Here is a 19,823-nt window from a genome sequence, read left to right as displayed (position 1 = left end):
AAAATAAACCCATAGCAGCTGGACTAAGCTATGAATTGAAAAAGCTGCCCATCATGTAACTGCGGCTAAGGGATGTTTGTGCTGTAAAATTAAAATGCCATTTTATTATTATTACTACTAATAATAATAATAATAAATACTGCTGTGTTAAGCACTTACTATGTGCCGAGTACTGTACTATGCTGGGGTGGAAACAATATAAACGGATAAGACACAGTCCCTATCTCAAGTGCACCTCACAGTCAAAGCAGGAGGGCAAACAGACATCTTATCCCCATTTTACAGATGAGGAAATGGAGGGATGGAGAAGTTAAGTGACCTTCCTAAGGTCACATAGCAGGGAAGCAGCAGAGCAGCTGAAGCAACATCAGTGGAGGCAGAGACCCAGGAAGCAAGCTAGTTTGCTCCTTTTCCATTTTATTCTCTGCTTGCATCATCATCATCACCATACTAATTTATTGAGTGTTCACTGTACGCAGACCTCTGTTCCCATATTTGGAAGCAGAGTTTCTTAATAGAAAGAGAACAGGCTTGCGAGTCAAAGGTCCCGGGTTGTAATCCCAGCTCTGCCATATACCTGTTGTCAGTCCCTGGGCCAGCCACTTAACCTCTCTGTACCTCGGTTTTCTTATCTGGAGAATGGGGACTCATCCTAGACTGTGAGCCCCATATGGGACAGGGTCTGTGTCCAATCTGATAAACTGTGTGTTTCTGCCCCAGTGCTTAGAACAGTGCTTGGTGCATTGTAAGTGCTTAACAAATATAGTGATGATAATAGTAATAATAGTAACTCTGTCTCCACTCTCCTGGCCTTTGGGGGCAGCCAGGGGACCACCCAATCAATCAATAGTATTTATTGAGAACTTACGCGTGCAGAGCACTGTACTAAGCCCTCGCCAAGAGCAGCAGTCAGGGAGAGAGACACAGCTGAGGACAGGAAAGGCCTGTCTGTCACAGAAGGCTTGCTGACATCTGGGTTCCTGGGGTGGCCTTTGTGTTAGCACCAATGATTCCCAGCCCTCGAAATAGCTCTTCTGTCTGTACCACGCTCTCCTCCCAAATGCTGATTTGGCCCTGAGGACTGAGCATTAGGTGCGTACCATTCAGGTGAGGAATAGATGTTTCATGCAGGAAATCCACTTGCTACATTCAGTCTCGGGCTCGGGAGCCAAGAGCCAAACATGGGAGAGCAGGCGAGTCATCTGATCTTTTCCTGATCTACAGGTCCCACGTACACAGCCCTGCCTTTGAGAACGGCAACCTTTCTCCAAGAGGGTTCATCACCGGCAGGCTTGTGAGGGCTGGTTATGGGAGAAGAAATGCCGTTCATTAAAGTGTTTAAGTGGGGTGGAATTATTCGATATTGATAGCAGGTTGTGAGTTCTGACCCCTCATGACCACAGTGGATGGTTGCAGTGCAGCCCGTCACAGTGCAGGGTTTCGGAGACTTAACGTGGACGTGAGACAGAGGGTTGGAGAGAGTGACTAAGAGAACGGAAAAGGAAAGCTGGGGAAAGGACATTGGGTTGCTCGGTGATGCACTTCCATTTAGAAAAATGGTTGGAATTTGTCAGCTATTTCCTGTGTTTGCCATTTTCTGTTTCTACTTAATAATAACGATGGCATTTGTTAAGCACGTACTATGTGCCAAGCACTGTTCTAAGCACGGGGACGGGGGTACAAGGTGATCAGGTTGTCCCACGCGGGGCTCACAGTCCTAATCCCCATTTTACAGATGATGATGATGATGATGATGGTATTTGTTAAGCGCTTACTATGTGCAAAGCACTGTTCTAAGCGCTGGGGAGGTTACAAGGTGATCAGGTTGTCCCCAGGGGCGGGGGCTCACAGTTTTAATCCCCATTTTTACGGAAGAGGTAACTAAGGCACAGAGAAGTTAAGTGACTTGCCCAAAGTCACACAGCTGACAACTGGCAGAGCCAGGATTTGAACCCATGACCTCTGACTTGCAAGCCCAGGCTCTTTCCACTGAGCCACGCTGCTTCCCTTCCACCCTCATTTCACCATGCTTCACACTCCCCTCCCTCCTGCCTCACACTAATTTTAAAAGTTTCCAGCTCCGTGACCTAAATCCTTTGGAAATCTAGCCCTTGGCAACTACCAGCCCTATAATTATGGTCTTTCATTAAGTGTTTACTTTGTGTGAAAGTACTGTACTAAGCACTGGAGTAGATAGAAAGCAATCAGATTAGACACACTCCCGTCCCACCTGGGGCACACAATCAAGGAGGTACAGAGTGGATACCTGTCCCCAGTTTACAGATGAAGAAATGACAGGGATAGAAGGGCTAGTGGACAGAACATGGAGTATGGAAGTCAGAAGGACCTGGGTGCCAATCCCGGCTCTGCCCCCTGTCTGCTATGTGACCTTGGTATGTGACCTTGGACAGGTTACTTAACTTCTCTGGGCCTCAGTTACCTCATTTGTAAAATGGGGACGAACTATTCTAAATACAATAACAGGCAGGAAAACAAAAACAACCATTTTGCTCATTGTGGGCAGGGAATGCTTCTGTTCATTATTATACCATACTCTCCAAAGAGCTTGGTACAGTGCTCTGCACACAGTAAGCGCTCAGTGAATATGATTGACGGAATGACACTTAGAAATGCATTCAGCTATCTGAAAAAGGGCAGTTTCCACACTTTTCAGGAAACAGAAAAATATATTTTCCTGATAAATAGCAACATTATCTTTTAAGAGAGTAATCTCAGAAAGGCATATCATGAAACACCACTGATGTAAATAAAAATCATACCTTGGGCACTGAGGGGAAGCAGCGTGGCCTAGTGGAAAAAGCACGAGCCTGAGAGTCAGAAGATCTGAGTTCTAATCCCGGCTCAGCCGACTTCTTGCTGCGTGACCGTGGGGAAGTCATTAACATTTCCGTGCCTCAGTTTCCTCAACTGTAAAATGGGGATTTAATACCTGTTCTCCCTCCTAATAATAATAACAATAATGGTATTTGTTAAATGTTTGCTATGTGCCAAGCACTGTTCTAAGCACTGGGGTACATACAAGGTAATCAGGTTGTCCCATGTGGGGCTCACAGTCTTAATCCCCATTTTACAGATGAGGTAACTGACACACAGAGAAGTGAAGTAACTTGCCCAAGGTCACACAGCACACAAGTGGCGGAGACGGGATTAGAACCCACATCCTCTGACTCCCAGGACTGTGCTCTTTCCACTAAGCCACGCTGCTTCTGTTTAGACTGCAAGCCCCAGGAGGGACAGGGACTGTGTCCAACCTAAATAACTTGTGTTCAGAACAGTGTTTGACACACAGTAAGCGTTTAACAAATAACATGGAAAAAAATGTTTAAAACATCAGAGTGCCAGCAGGAACGAACATTAAAGAGAAAAGGAGTAGTTCCTGAGTAATGTTAGTTAACTTAAAGAAGGCAACAAAGTAAATGTAGACAGCACCACCGTCTTTCTGTCTCACAAGCCCATAACCTTGGTGTTATCCTTGACTCATCTCTATCATTCAACCCTTGTATTCGATGTCACTAAATCCTGTCAGTACAACTTTTATAGCATTGCTAAAATCCACCCTTTCCTCTCCATCCAAACTCCTACCACGTTAATCCAAGCATTTATCCCATCCTGCCTTGATTACAATACCAGCCTTCTTGCTGACCTCCCTGCCTCCTGTCTCTCCCCACTCCGGTCCACACTTCACTCTGCTGCTCAGATCATTTTTCTACAAAAACATTCGGTCCGTATTTCCCCACTCCTCAAGAACCTCCAACGGTTGCTCACCCATCTCCGCTCAGACAGAAATTCCTTGCCATCGGCTTCAAAGCTCTCGATCACATTGTCCCCTCCTTTCTCACCTCCCTGCTCTCCTAATACAACTCAACCCACACACTTCACTCCTCTAATGCCAACCTACTCATTATGCCTCATTCCCCTTTACCTCACTGCTGGCCTCTCGTCCACATCCTGACTCAGGCCTGAAATGCCCTCCCTCTTCATATAGGCCAGACAATGACTCTCCACACCTTCAAAGCCTTCTTAAAGGCACATCTCCACCAAAGGGCCTTTCCCTAAGCCCTCATTTCTTCTTCTCCCACTCCCTTCTGCGTCACCCTTGCACTTGGAGTTGTTCCTTCTGTTCACCCCTCCCTCAGCCCTCCAGCACTTTACATATCCATAATTAAACGTCTTTCTTCCCCTCTAGACTATAAACTCACTGTGGGCAGGGAAGATGTCTACCAACTCTGTTATACTGTACTCTCCCAAGTGCTTAATACAATGCTCTGTACACAGTAAGCGGTCAACAAATGGAACTGAATGATTGATGACAATGGAAGCAAATAATACTTTCAATTCAGATGGAGAGAATCTGTTTCTCACCTAAACACTTGCAGGATTTTTCTGGACTTCATACAATCCCTTCTTCAGACTTGATCCACCCGGCTCATTCTTGGGTCTTTGCAGGTGTAGGCTGCTCAGGTTGACCTCTGTGGTTTTCCTGTTAGGATAACATCATCGGTAATTTGTTAAGGTGGACAGACTAGGTTCTGCAGCCCCTAGAAGAACAGGTTTTTACACCTCTCCTCTCCAACCCAGTCACCCAAATAGCAGTCATCAGTCACCATTTCACATCCAGGGGTGCAGGAGAGGGGCCATAAACAGCTCCAGCATTGTCGAAAAAGCACAGAACTGGGAGTCAGGAAACCTGGTTTCTCATCCCAGCTACACCACTCTCTGGTTGTGTGCCTTTGAGCAAGCCATTTAGCTTCTCTGTGCCTAATTTTTTCATCCGTAAAATGGGGACAAAATTGCTGTTTTCCCTCCTCTTTAGACTGAGACTGTGACTGTGGGATAGGGACTGTGTCCAATATGATTATCTTGAATCTGCCTCACCCTTCGTACTGTTCTTAACTCGGAATATGTCCTTAATAAATAACATCATTAATCCTATTATGATTTCGGCAGCTGTTTAAGTTTTCTGGAAAACGTGGGAAGGACAAACTTCAGTTTGGGAGACTCATTGGCTTCCTCTGCCTCTAAACCCTCAGAGTCTTAACTAGTCATCTAGTCATCTAGTCATCTAAACTAGTCATCTAGTTTTTATTTATTACTTACTTTTCATTCTTTTCATCATTCTTACAGTTTTAATACTATTTTATGATTTTCTATCCTATGATTATCTGCGTGAATTGGCAATGTTTTTCAGAGCTGATTTTAGGGGCTGCTGGGATGTGGGGTAGGGGTGGGACACCAGTAGATTGTAGTGCCATTCATGCAGGTAAGAAGTCCTTTGTTGGATCTGGGAGGGAGGGGGGGGCAGGTTGAGGTAATCTAAGTGAGAACTACTGCACCAGGAAAAGACATCTGCTTCTTAAACATTCCCCTTTCCCCTCTTAATAACTGTAGTATTCATTGTTTATTTACTAAGCCAAGCACTGAGGTGGATATAAAATAATCAGGTCAGACATAATCCCTGTCCCACATGGAATTTACAGTCAAAGGAGGAGGGACAACAGGGACTTAATCCCTATTCTAAAGATAAGGAAATAGGCACAAATAAGTTAAGTAACTGCCCAATGATACACAGCAGGCAAGTGGCAGAGTAGGGATTAGAACCCAGGTCCTTCAACTTCCAGGCCTGGGCTCTTTCCCCTAGGCCATGCTGCTTTCCTCCCCATTACAGTCAGAAATGGTCTTAGCCCACAGCTTGCCACTGACCTGCTGCATGACTTCAGGCAAGGCAATAAACCTCTCTGTGCTTCAGTTCCTTCATTTGTAAAATGGGGATAAGATCCTTGCTCTCCCTCCTTAGGGAAGTCCCGATAGGAGCCTGGTGAACTGCCTGGGGTTGCCCCAGTGTCTGATGCTGGGCCAGTTTTTCCTCAAAAAAAATTAATGAATTTAAACATTTAGATATTTTAATCATTAAATTGATCAAAACAGCTAATAATAGTTAGTTTGATTTAATCTACTTTAAATTAAAATTCTAATATTAAATAAAAATGTGCTAGTTGTAGGTCACAGGGCAGTTTAGCTCTTGAGAGTTCTGGGAAATTTACCCTGAGTAGCTTTAAGCACATCAAAAGATGACCCCTGCTCTCCCAAACACACACTCAAACACACACTTTATATGGGTTTACTAATTGCACTTTACGCAAACAAAAATCCTTGGGAGTTTATGTTTTCAATATCTGCAAAACTGTTTCAATATCTGCAAAACTGTCCTTTGTCTTCAAAGATGTATACTACTGAAAGATAGCAAGAACTTTATCCACGTGAGCAGATTTGGCTAAAAAGAAGATGCATGATGGATGCTCTCTTCTACCTCTTGTACAAGTATGGAGAATTGTCTGCTGTGCTTATGTGTTTGCCTCACACAGGGCTGGGCTAACTGCTCCTGTGGAGCCCACCTATTGTCAGCCACCACTCAAGGTGAACAACTCAGTTCTTGATTGTTGGATGCCAAGTCGGCCTGGCTGCTATAGTGATCTCCCAATTGCGCACTGCTATAACACACTGCTTGAGATGACTTGTATTATTATATACAAGTATTAATAAAAATGCTCTATGCTAAGCATCAAGGTAGAAAAAGCCACACCGGGACTCATGACGGAAAATGGAGGGAGAGCAAGGACCTTGACCCATTCCACAAAAGAGGAAACAGGCACAGAGCGGTTAAGTGATTTGCCCCAATCATTCAGCAGATCAGCGGCAGAGCTGGGATTCAGACTTAAGTATCCTGACTTCCAGAACCCTTTCCACTATGTTTTAAAATCATTTGTTCTCCCTTCCCTGATTTTTGTAGTCTTTTCAGTTTAGTGGGTTGAAATGAAGAACTTTCTTTCCGTCCGTCCCCTCTTCTTCAGCAGCAGGCCTCCTGTCAATCAATCAGTGGTATCTACTGAGTGTTAACTATGTGCAGAGCACTGTACTAAGGGCTTGGGAGACTATGCTACTCGTAGTACTTTGAATTCCCATTTTAGTTAGCCTCAATCTACCCTAATTTTCCTAAATATGCATATCGTCAGTACTTTTGCTTTTAGTATCTTCCAGTACCAAGTACTTGGTTTTCCACCAGATTTGTCTTAAATACTATAGAGTTGTCCCTGGGCTCAAAGATGACACCACTGATGATAAGATTGTATGCATGGGGGTGAATGTCACACTACTACCACTACTTCTATGCCTTGCCATGACTAAGCAGGATGTGGGTGTACGTGCCAGAACCTGTAGCATTGAGTCTGCTCAGTTATACATGATCTCAGAATGGTTTCCCCAGTTTCTTAGTGCCGCTTTCTTGATGGTGGTTTTAATTAGCCAAAGAATACCATCTTCCGGACATGATTTTAAATGCCAAAATTTCCTCTTCTAAATAGGTAATCAATTGGATTTATTGAGCACTTACTGTGTGAAGAGCACTGCACTATGCACTTGGGAGAGAACAACATAACAGAGTTGGTAGACATGTTCCTTGCCCACAAGGACTTTACAGTGGAGAGGGGAATAAAGAACCCTTCTCTGAACTCTCTGAAAAAAGGAAAATAAAACTGAACAACCGGTAACTCCCTAGATCGGAGTGTTCGAAAGGAGACTACATAGAGTAGGGGAAATGACCTCCTGGGCCTTTAGCCCGTCCTTGTTAAGAGCAGAACATTCCAGGGATGAAAAATTGCTCCATTAAACCAGAGTTAAGAACCAGGTGCTGCATGGATGGTTGAGTAGTACCCAACAAAAACAGGTTAAGTTGGATGAGATGGCAAAATCGATCCATTTTCATTAGAATTCTACGGAGAGATCCCAAGAGATTCCGACTTTCCATTTCCTCAGATCTCGCCATCCCCCCAACCTCACTCTTCCATCCCAAGTGTCCGGGACTGTGCTTAGGCCTCCAAGTAAAAACTTGATAACCGACAGGTGAAAGAAATTGTGGTGGGCGGAAAGAAGCGAGGGAGAGGGATGGGTTGGAGGCCTGGGTGAACCGAGAAGATCCCATAGTTCTTTCAGTTGGATGGAATGGGGAAAAACTAGAGGGGAAATTGAGGGGAGGGAGAGAGGAAGAGAGGGAGGGGCAGGGTGATTTAATGGATAGAGCAGGGAGCTGGGAGTCAGAAGGACCTGGGTTCTTAATTCAGGTTCTGCCACTTGTGTGCTGTGTGACCTTGGGGGGAAGTCACTTAACTTCTCAGTGACCTCAACTATCATCATCATCAATCGTATTTATTGAGCACTTACTATGTGCAGAGCACTGTACTAAGCGCTTGGGAAGTACAAATTGGCAACATGTAAAATGGGGATTACAACTGTTAGCCCCATTTGGGTTATGGGCTGTGTCCAACCTGTGTAGTTTGTATCTGTTCCAGCGACTGAGAGGAGAGAGAGAGAGATCTCGAAGGGAAAATGCTCCTCCCTCAACCAAACAAAAGGGAAGGGCTTTTTCATGTCTCCAAATGAGAAAGAGCGGCCAGCGCGTGCTCTCGGCTGGGTGAGCACGCAAATGGTCCGCGGGCCTCCATCCCTAATGCGGGAATGAATGGAGCGGCCCTAGGGGCTGGCGCCGAGCCACCAACCAGCCAACCGTGGCGACCAAAGTGTCTTTCAGAGCAACGCGCCCGCCCCGATTCCGACCCCAATCCCAATCTGGAACGGCTGCTTTCCCTTCCCTAAGAGGGGGCGGCGGCCTGGCCGGAGGGAGCGGGGTCCTGCCTCTCAGGCGGCCCACTCACCTCTCTCAAGCCCGCCTCTTCCCTCAAGTGGCCCGCTCTCCTCCCTCAGGGCCGCCCCTTCCCTCAAGTGGCCCGCTCTCCTCCCTCAGGGCCGCCCCTTCCCTCAAGTGGCCCGCTCTCCTCCCTCAGGGCCGCCCCTTCCCTCAAGTGGCCCGCTCTCCTCCCTCAGGCGGGCCGCCCCTTCCCTCAGACAGCCAGGCCATTCCTCAGGCGGGCCGCCCCTTCCCTCAGACAGACAGGCCATTCCTCAGGTGGGCCGCCCCTTCCCTCAGACAGACAGGCCATTCCTCAGGTGGGCCGCCCCTTCCCTCAGAAAGACAGCCCACTCCCTTCCCTCAGACAGACAGCCCTTTCCTCAGGCGGGCCGCCCCTTCCCTCAGACAGACAGCCCTTTCCTCAGGCGGGCCGCCCCTTCCCTCAGACAGACAGGCCATTCCTCAGGCGGGCCGCCCCTTCCCTCAGAAAGACAGCCCATTCCCGTCCCTCAGACAGACAGCCCTTTCCTCAGGCGGGCCGCCCCTTCCCTCAGACAGACAGGCCATTCCTCAGGAGGGCCGCCCCTTCCCTCAGACAGACAGGCCATTCCTCGGCGAGCCGCCCCTTCCCTCAGACAGACAGCCCTTTCCTCAGGCGGGCCGCCCCTTCCCTCAGACAGACAGGCCATTCCTCAGGCGGGCCGCCCCTTCCCTCAGAAAGACAGCCCATTCCCTTCCCTCAGAAAGACAGCCCTTTGCTCAGGCGGGTCGCCCCTTCCCTCAGACAGACAGCCCTTTCCTCAGGCGGGCCGCCCCTTCCCTCAGGCAGACAGGCCATTCCTCAGGCGGGCCGCCCCTTCCCTCAGGCAGACAGGCCATTCCTCAGGCGGGCCGCCCCTTCCCTCAGGCAGACAGGCCATTCCTCAGGCGGGCCGCCCCTTCCCTCAGACAGACAGGCCATTCCTCAGGCGGGCCGCCCCTTCCCTCAGACAGACAGGCCATTCCTCAGGCGGGCCGCCCCTTCCCTCAGAAAGACAGCCCATTCCCTTCCCTCAGAAAGACAGCCCTTTGCTCAGGCGGGTCGCCCCTTCCCTCAGACAGACAGCCCTTTCCTCAGGCGGGCCGCCCCTTCCCTCAGGCAGACAGGCCATTCCTCAGGCGGGCCGCCCCTTCCCTCAGGCAGACAGGCCATTCCTCAGGCGGGCCGCCCCTTCCCTCAGGCAGACAGGCCATTCCTCAGGCGGGCCGCCCCTTCCCTCAGACAGACAGGCCATTCCTCAGGCGGGCCGCCCCTTCCCTCAGACAGACAGGCCATTCCTCAGGCGGGCCGCCCCTTCCCTCAGAAAGACAGCCCATTCCCTTCCCATAGACAGACAGCCTTTTCCTCAGGCGGGCCGCCCCCTTTCCTCAGACAGACAGCCCTTTCCTCAGGTGGGCCGCCCCTTCCCTCAGAAAGACAGCCCATTCCCTTCCTTCAGACAGACAGCTCTTTCCTTAGACGGGCCGCCCCTTCCCTCAGACAGACAGCTCTTTCCTTAGACGGGCCGCCCCTCCCTCAGACAGACAGCTCTTTCCTTAGACGGGCCGCCCCTCCCTCAGACCGCCCCTCCTCAGGCCTCCCCTCCCTCAGACGGGCCACCGGGCTCCGACGAGGCAGAGGCGGGCACCGCCCCCGCGGCCCGTGTGCGCGGAGCGCCAGTGGAGGGGAGGGAAGGAGGGAGGGGCCGGGCCGGGCCGTGCCGTGGCGGCGGGAGGGCCGGCGGCCGGTCTGCCCGTTTCCCGGACCCCGCGGGCGGCGGCTGGATGCCCGGCGGCCCGGCCGGACGAGCACCTGAGCGGAAAGAGGGCGAGGGCCGCCCCGGCCCCGACCCGAGGAGGAGGAGGAGACCGAGGCCGCCGCCGAGCAGAGGAGGAGCCCCGGCAGGCCGGGGGCCGGTCCGACCGCCCGCCCGCCTCAGGGCCCGCCCGCCCGCCTGCCTCAGGGCCCGGCGCTCCTCTGCCCATCCTGACTTCACCTTCAGGGGAGCAGCCATGAGGCGGACAGACTAGCGGGAGCGGCTCCGCCTTCCCCGCCCGCTCGCCCCTCCATCCTTCCTCCCTCGTCGCTCGGCCCTCGGCCTCCCTCGTCCCGCACTTGGTGGCGGCGGGCCGAAGGGAGGGAGGGAGCCGGCCGTCCCGCCCTGCCCGGCCGGGCCCCGCGGCTGGGTGTCCCCGCCTGGGTCTCCGCGCCTGGGTCCCTCTCGTCCCCCGAGCCGGCGGCCAGACCCCGGCCCGACCCCGCCGCACCAACAAAATGTCGGCCCGGACGCCATTGCCTACGGTGAACGAGCGGGACACGGAGAACGTGAGTCACTGAGGCTGCGGGAGCAGCTGGGGGCGGCTGATGCCCCTTCCCCCACTTCTGCCCCCCCCACCCTCCCGCCCTCTCCTTCCTCCCCCTTCTTTTCCTCCCCTCTTTCCCCCCTACTCCCCTTCCCTTCTTTTCCTTCCCACTTCTCCCCCTCCATCCTCCCACTTCCCCCTTCCATCCTCCGACTTTTCCCCTCTATCCTCCCACTTCTCCCCTTTCATCTTCTCACTTCTCCCCCTTTCATTTTCCCACTTCTCTCCCACTCCATCTTCCCGCTTCTCCCCCTCCATCTTCCCACTTCTCGCCCCCCTCCATCTTCTCACTTCTCTCCCCCTCCATCTTCTCACTTCTCGCCCCCCCTCCATCTTCCCACTTCTCCCCCTTTCATTTTCCCACTTCTCCCCTTTCCATCTTCCCAATTCTCCCCTTTCCATCTTCCCACTTCTCTCCCTCTCCATCCTCCCACTTCTCCCCCTTCCATCTTCTCACTTCTCCCCTTTCCATCTTCTCAATTCTCCCTTTTCCATCTTCCCACTTCTCCCCTTTCCATCTTCTCACTTCTCCCCTTTCCATCTTCCCACTTCTCCCCTTTCCATCTTCTCACTTCTCCCCTTTCCATCTTCTCACTTCTCCCCTCTCCGTCTTCTCACTTCTCCCCTTTCCATCTTCTCACTTCTCCCCTCTCCGTCTTCTCACTTCTCCCCTCCCCGTCTTCCCACTTCTCCCCTCCCCGTCTTCCCACTTCTCCCCTCCCCGTCTTCCCACTTCTCCCCTCCCCGTCTTCCCACTTCTCCCCTCCCCGTCTTCCCACTTCTCCCCTCCCCGTCTTCCCACTTCTCCCCTTTCCGTCTTCCCACTTCTCCCCTTTCCGTCTTCCCACTTCTCCCCTTTCCGTCTTCCCACTTCTCCCCTTTCCGTCTTCCCACTTCTCCCCTCTCCGTCTTCCCACTTCTCCCTCTCCGTCTTCCCACTTCTCCCCCTCCGTCTTCCCACTTCTCCCCCCTCCATCTTCCCACTTCTCCCCCTCCATCTTCCCACTTCTCCTCCCTCCATCTTCCCACTTCTTCTCCCTCCATCTTCCAGCACCCTTCCCCTTCTCACTTCCTTCTCTTCTATCCCCCCACCTTCTCGTGTGTGTGTGGAGGTGATAGCGGGCTCATTTGCCGCCCCTACACCCTTCCTCCTCTCGGCATTTCAGTTTTAGGGAATCTGGGGAAGGGGCTGGAGATGGGAGCCACCTAGGCTGTAGTTCAGGGATGTCAGAAAATGAAATCTATACAAGAGCTTTTGTAATTCGACATACTGAAAGCGTGTTTGTGTTAATGCTACAGATAATATAACCTACCTTATTTCTCTTTTTTATACATACATACACATCCTCCCTCTCCCCCCCCATTTCTTCTTCCACCACCCGTTACCCAGAGAAATTGCCCGTTGTAATATTGGGTGCATTGGAATAATTTGGTTAATATACAGGGAAGGAGGGAAAGTGGAATAAAAACAGTAGGGGGGTGGGGGGGCGGGGTGTTTGCATGCATTGAAATGTACAGATTTCTTGGCCTTGGGGTTGCAGTAAAATATTTTAAAGCCATGTAAAACCAGTAGTGCTTTCAGTCTCCTAATCAAGGTAGTAGGGATTTTTCACTCCAGTTTTTACTTAAATCTCTCTCCTATTTGGTATGTCATTATTGGAAAGATTTTCCCTTTTCACCAGGTATGTGTCAGTGATCGAACTGTCTTCTGGAAAATATTATTGAAGGTGCAGCCTTCTGAACTAATAAAAAACAAAACAGCTGTCATTTCTCCACCTTCTTAGGGAATATTCATATTCGTTTTTCAAGTGTGTTTGGTCCCACAAAGAGCACAAAGGTAATGGCGTTTCACGTAGATTTCTTCCTGATTCATTAACTCTGCTTTAGCAAATCACTGCTAGTTCGTTTGCACTTCATAATAGATCATTTATTAGCAACCTCATTGGGATTTGGTCAATTGTAATTTGTATTTTTAAAAGTGCTTTGAGATGTTGAGAGAAGAAATTAAGACACTATTACTGTTAAAATCACAATTATTACTGAATTATGTTTAATGCACATTTTCTGGCAAAATTTATTGAAAAGAGGTTTAGATTTTGAGGAGAGGGGTGAGAGGATAGGATAAAAAAAGTTGAGATTTTTTTGTAATGCCTTAGACGTTAGTTTTGGTTCTTTAGTCTAATGGGCTCAGAGTGTCCCTGCCTAAACTCCAACGATATGTAAGATGACAGGAGATAATTTTTCTTGTAGTGAAATAGAGTTTTTGTTACCAGGTTGAGGCAAGCTAAATAATTTGCTGTACTCTGTCTTCTGTTGACAGTAACTGGACATTTTCTGCCAGGGTTTGAATAATTGTTGCTGCAATTGTTGTTGTTGAAAGGATTCTTGTATAAAAATCAGTCATTGGTATTTATTGAGCCTCTACTGTGCACAGAACACTGTGTTAAGCACTTGGAAAAGTACAGTACAACAGAGTTGGTAGACACAATTCCTGCCCCCAAGCAACTGACAGTCCACATTTGTCCAAACATGGTACTTCAGAATGGTGCCCCGAAGAATGTCAGTTTGTTTAAAGTCAAACAAATCCATTTTTAAATGAAGCAAAATTATACCAACAGGTGTACAATAACTTGATTAACATCTGCGTACTTTAAGAAAAATGTAATATACGTATTTTAAAATTAAGATGTGATGAGAAGAGCCCATAAGGGTAATTTTGTCCTAATGCTGTACTAAAATGTTACCAGAGCAGTTATACTGCAAAATGCAGTGCATAGTTTTAATTATGCCAAAGAAGGTGGTTGAATAAAGGATTGAGTAAATTCTTTCATCCTCCTTTTCCTCCCTCTACTCTTGTTTTTTCCCAGTTAATGAGAAATTAACCAGTATTTCAACTCTAGCGCCATTCTTAAATCAACTAATCCTTTCCTTCCTCCTAAAAATATTTGCTAATAAATGAAATCTATTCTTATTTCTCCCAAGTTGCCCCCAAAACTGTTTTGTTACTTATGTTGTTAGTGTTTTTGCCAAGTGAATGGTTACGCATTTCTGCTATAGATGTCTTCATTAAGTTTAAATACTTTAAAGAATAGTTGTTGTGAAAATGTCCCAAATTAAATCAATAGCAAAAAAGAATCCCCAAGCATTTTGAAAACTTCAAGGACATTTGGGGCTTTGTAGTTGAATATGATGATAAAGTTTGGTCACCCATTTTCGAAGTAGAAATTAAGGAAAACTCCTAGGAAAGCATGCTTTCGTATTTTGTGTCCTTTTACACATTGGCTTTATAGACTCCTGGTTTGCCATGCTTAGGTTAATTCTGTGTCCTTGTGAAATTGAGATTTGGGGAGGAATTGTTTTCCTTTCAAATATTTTGACTGTGTATGTACTTTTCAAAAAATATTTTCTTTAATTGAATGGCTTATGTGCATAGTGATCTTAATAGGTTCTAAATAGTTAAATGCAAATGCCGTAATTAATCTCCCAGGCAGTGAAGCCCGAACGGGAATTTGCCTAGGCCAAACCCTGAATTTTAGTGACTTTTCCATTTCCTAAACAATGTGCATTTAAAAGATTTGCCTCACATATAGCAAACATGCTGTATGTGACTGCTTTATATGGTTATGTATTTGCACACGGGCTGTACTTTTAAAAAGAGGCTGATAGATTCCAGGGAAAAAATGGACAATTTAATAAATTAATATTAAATAGAACAAAAGGAAATTAGTGAATAGACTGTATTGGTTTCTTACAGGTACTCTGCTAGGGGGCAGGGCCAGCTGGCCATGTATAGTGGGGAGAAAAGGCGACATGGCCTTACATGAGAGGGAGATAAACAGAAATGTTTGAGAAAGAAACAGTGGTGCACAAACCCATGTATACGGCCATGCGTGCCTGCAGATTTAATGCAACACAAGTTTTCCCTAAACATTTTGGGCTAGAATGCAGCGGCAGAATTAGAGAATGCTCTTCTGACAGTGTGAGCCTGTCTGGAGACAGCAGGGCATCATGATTTTGGAAGAAAGGGTTGTGTGCATTTTTTGTGCCAGATGTGGTGAGCACAACATGCTAAATTTCCCTAATCTGGGGTTCCGTGAGAGTGCAACCCCTGCGTTTTAGGAGAACTGGGTGTACATTCAGATTCAGAAAGACGAACCCCTTTTTTTCCTCCGCCCCCCCCCCCCCCAACCAAGAGAAGGACTCTCTATCTCTCTCTCCCCACCCCCACCCCCCCCAGAGAGACAGAGGCCCTCTCAAGCACTCACAAAGATAGTCCACTCCTTAATCTGTTGGTCTTCTCAGTCAAAGGAGAGAGACATAGTGAAGATCACATTTATCCCTACTCCTCCCCTCCCCCTGCATTCCATTTTGATAACTCGCCTCTCTCAGGGCTGGAGATGCCACTGCTGATGCTGCCAGAGGTTGCTCTCTGGGGTTTCCATTCTAGGGAACTGTGCCCAGGGACCCATCAGCCATCTCTAGCACTTAGGGATTCATTTGTATGCATCCTTAGTCAGTGTCAGTCGTATTTATTGAGTGTTTACTGTGTGTGGAGCACTGTACTAAGCACTTGAGAGGGTACAGTATGACAGACACATTCCCTGCCCACAAGGGGCTTTCAGTCTAGTTGGGGAGATGGACATTAATATAAACAAATTTACTGTGCATCAGTGCTATGGAGCTGGGAGGGGGAATGAATTAAGGGAGCAAGTCAAGGTGAAACAGAGGGAGTGGGAGAAGAAAGCAGGGCTTAGTTAAGGAAGGCCTCTTGGAGGAGATGTGCCGTCAATAAGGCTCTGAAGGGGGGGAGAGTAATTGTCAGATAGGAAGAGGGAGGATGTTCTGGGCCAGAGGTTGGATGTGGGCGAGAGGTCGGCTGCAAGATAGATGAGATTGAGGTGCGGTGAGAAGGTTGGCATTAGAGGAGCGAAGTGTGCCGGCTGGGATGTAGTAGGAGAGTGGCGTGGTTTGGTAGGAGGGGCCAAGGTGATTGAGGTAGGGAGTTTCTCTCCTTGATGCTGAGGTGGATGGGCAACCACTGGAGGTTCTTGAGTGGGAAGATGTGGCCTGAACGTTTTTATAGAAAAATGATCTGGGCAGCAGAGTGAAGTTTGAACTGGAGTGGGGAGAGATAGGAGGCAGGGAGGTCAGCAAGGAGGCAGATAAAGTAATCAAGGTGGGATAGGATAAGGGCTTGGATTAATGTGGTAGCAGTTTGGATGGAGAGGAAAGGGTGAATTTTAGTGCTGTTGTGGAGGTCGAACTGACAGGATTTAGTGAGGGATTGAATATGTGGGTTGAATAAGAACCTACACACTCCTGTTATTCAGTTGTACATTCAATTCACTAATTTGATAACTTTGTAAATATTTTTGCCTGTCACCCCCATTAGAGTGTAAGCTTCTAGAGGGCAGGGAATGTCAATTTTTGTACTTAAGTGCTTAGTACAGTGCATTGAACCTAGCTTAATTCATACTACTACTTACTCGCTCATGCTGTTCTTCTGGCTTGGAACTCCCTCTCTCCCCACAGCAGATAGACCCCAGCTCTACCCAACTTCAAAGCCCTCTGTAAAATCCCATCTCCAAAAAAAACCCTTTCCTTGATTTTTCCCAGCCCTATGAGTCATATCATCCCTTCAGCCAACTCACTATCCTAGTCGCTGGTATTTATTGAGAGCTTGCTATGTGCAGAACATTTTATTGAGCACTTGGGGGAGTACAATACAACAGAGATGGCAGACACATTCCCTGCCCCCAGTAATCTTAGTCTATGGTGGGAGACATATAAAGCAACATTCAATAAATACAATTGATCAGGGTAATTGTGGTTGACAATGTAAGGTTTCTTGCAAGTGACTTCTTCCCCTTCTCCCATCTTTGCCCCATCATTGGTTGTCAGAATCTAAAACATTTCCACTTGTAGTACCAGCCAAAAAAAGTTTCCTTTCCACATTCGGTCAAAACTTTTCCTCGTCCTGGGTACATTCCACGTCTTAGCACCTAGTTCAGGGTAGAGATGTATAAAGTAAGCAAAACTAAGGATGTGACAGGCGATACAAGCTTATTTATTTTGACTTCATATATAACTTTGTTTAGCGGCCTTTATTAGCTCTCCTAGCTAAGAATCACTTAATGACAATCCTGTAAATAAGGCATTTCCAGCATGGAGCCGGTGGCACAGAAGAGCTGTCTAGTGGGATGGGGAGCATGAGGAAAGGAAGAGATCCTGGTCACTAACAGAAGTCCAGCTCCTTGCTGCCATTACTGAAACCTTCTCTAGTAGTAATAGTAGTAGTAGTATCAGCAGCAGCATTTATTGAGTGCCTCCCTTGGGGTGCACTGTACTAGTTACTTGGGAAGTAGAGAATAATGAAGTGTCCCATTCTCTGTTGCCTTAGGGGTGTAAACTCTAGCAGGGGAGACAGATATAGTCATTAAAATATATCAAATCAAAAGGTCAGTCAATCAGTGGTATTTATTGAGTGCTTGCTGTATGCCAAGCCCTGGACTAGGTGTGTATGTATATACTTTTTTTTAATAATGGCGTTTATTAAGCGCTTACCATGTGCAAAGCACTGTTCTAAGCACTGGGGAGGTTACAAGGTGATCAGGTTGTCCCCTGGGGAGCTATAGTACCAAGGAGAGTATTTTCCCAAGGTCTTCAAATCATTGGTGTTTTCAGCTTAGCAGATGCTAATCAGAATAGTGGTGGGGTGGGAGGATAACTCCATAACCACTGTAGATCCCTGGGTGCTTTGGTATCTACAGGTGTTCAGGAACTGAGAGTCAGGATGCACCCCTGTTCAGTCTGGACTTTCAGGGGACTTGCCTGAGCCCATTGCAGTCTTTATGGGAGAATCCTGGAGTAGCCTAATACCTCCTCCCTCTATCTCTCTTCTCTCCCTCCTTCTCCCCCACCGAGATCTTCGTTCAAAGAACAATCAGTCAAGCATTGGTATTTATTGAGCCCTTTTTTGTAACAGGCCCATACTGAATCCTTCCTGTGGTTCCTTAACCTCTAAAGTTGGCAGGTTTGGAGGTTTCAGCTTTTGGGTGATCAATAGGTAACTTGATGTTGGCCAACCAGTGGGCAGCAGGGGGTCTTCACCAACTTCTGGGAAAGTGACAGTTTGCTTTTCATGTTACTATGCAGTTTTGTGAAATATTTTCAGTTCTTTCTAGTTTTTCTTTCCTTCATTTATCTCTCTTTTTTTTAAGATGAGGAACTCTCTAATTGTATGTTTTGGCTGAATTCCAGGCAGGTACTTGAGTGGTACAGTGAAAATAAAACTTATTTTTCATCTGCTTAAGGGAGTGAGTGACACGTAGATGTTCTTCACTTTCACATTTTCTAGCATTTATTTTTGATAGATCTATTAAATGCAGTCATTGCTTGAAGGCCTCTAGGGCAATGAATAAAAATATTTAAAGTAAATTAAATCCAGTGGTTTAAAGCTTAAGCCCTTGCACTTTCCAGGTGAAGACGCGTGTGTACACTAGGAGTGTCGAGAACTTAAAACTTCAATTTGGAGTCATGATTGCAAAGGCAAAATCCAAAGTGGGATTTTGGGGTTTGTTTGGTTTTTTTTGTTGTTGTTATAAATATGACTTTAATGAGTGGATGGGACTGAATTTTCAGTTTTAAGTTCCTATATTCAAGGGTTACCTGGGTTATAAGATTCAAAAATTTGATTTCCTGAAAGAATTCACTTCCCTGAACTCTATCGGAAAATTTAAATTTTTGTCACAACACAGTCACATATCCTTCATGATTGAAAACGATGCTGACAGTGAAATTTGACCATGGGTGGCTGGACAGGCCAATGCAGGACAGACATTCTTTCATTCATTCAATTGTATTTATTGAGCACTTACTGTGTACAGAACACTGTACTAAGCGCTTGAGAAGTACAAGTTGGCAGCATACAGAGATGGTCCCTACCCAACAACGGGCTCACAGGCTAAAAGGGGGAGACAGACAGCAAAACAAAACATGTGGACAGGTGTCAAGTCATCAGAATAAATAGAAGTAAAGCTAGATGCACGTCATTAACAAAATAAATAGAATAGTAAATATGTACAAGTAAAATAAATAGAGTAATAAATCTATACAAACATATATATGGGTGCTGTGGGGAGGGGAAGGAGGTAAGGTGGGGGGGATGGGGAGGAGGAGAGGAAAAAGATACTGCATTCTGTTCTGTTTGGTTTTCAGTGCCTAGCCCCATTTTCACTTCTCTGTCATGATTCTTGCCAGTCACATGACTTTTTGTGCATCAGGGTGAATGGGGGAGACATTGATCTTGGTTGAATTTTTTTTATATGTATTTAGTTCCAATTGTATAGTTTGTTGACATTAAGCTCCTGTTACATATTTTTTATAAACCTTCTACACATCTATAATTCAGGAAGTACCTTTAATTACTTTTATAAAAATTTGTACCAGTAGCTTAATGTGCAAAAAAACCCAATTGAAAATGTTAATGGCATATCAATGTGGACACTGGTGTATAGAGTTTCTATTTTCTCACTCTGATCTTTCCAAGGCATAAATCTTCCCTCCCCTGCATACCTTTATTATTATTATTTTTTTTAGGATTACTGGCTCGTGTCTTGATTAAACTTTGGTACCCCTCTAGTTCTTTTGGGTTCCAGAAGATATTGACAGTGCATCACCTAATTTGGTGCACAGCCTTTTGTAAATGATGAGGCCCGTGTGTTCATTTGTTTCCAAGGCT

General features: G+C 47.2%; 1 protein-coding gene and 1 long non-coding RNA gene across 3 annotated transcripts in view; one reads left to right on the top strand and one right to left on the bottom strand.

The window, feature by feature from the left end:
• Positions 1-4,489, bottom strand: part of LOC119940588 — a 50,827-nt gene extending 46,338 nt beyond the window's left edge. The window contains exon 1 of the long non-coding RNA XR_005455026.1: positions 4,384-4,489. This is a non-coding gene — a long non-coding RNA (uncharacterized LOC119940588). The remainder of the gene's footprint in view (positions 1-4,383) is intronic.
• Positions 4,490-10,658: 6,169 nt separating this feature from the next.
• Positions 10,659-19,823, top strand: part of MARK1 (microtubule affinity regulating kinase 1) — a 65,163-nt gene continuing 55,998 nt past the window's right edge. For both annotated transcript variants that reach the window (XM_038760757.1, XM_038760756.1), the window contains exon 1: positions 10,659-11,045. In XM_038760757.1, the coding sequence (XP_038616685.1) occupies positions 10,995-11,045 (51 nt within the window). In that variant the 5' untranslated portion in view covers positions 10,659-10,994. The remainder of the gene's footprint in view (positions 11,046-19,823) is intronic.

This window comes from Tachyglossus aculeatus, chromosome 19, assembly GCF_015852505.1.
Source record: "Tachyglossus aculeatus isolate mTacAcu1 chromosome 19, mTacAcu1.pri, whole genome shotgun sequence".
NCBI lineage: Eukaryota > Metazoa > Chordata > Mammalia > Monotremata > Tachyglossidae > Tachyglossus > Tachyglossus aculeatus.
Note: the sequence above shows the minus strand (reverse complement) of the source record. Positions and strands in the feature narration are given on the sequence as shown.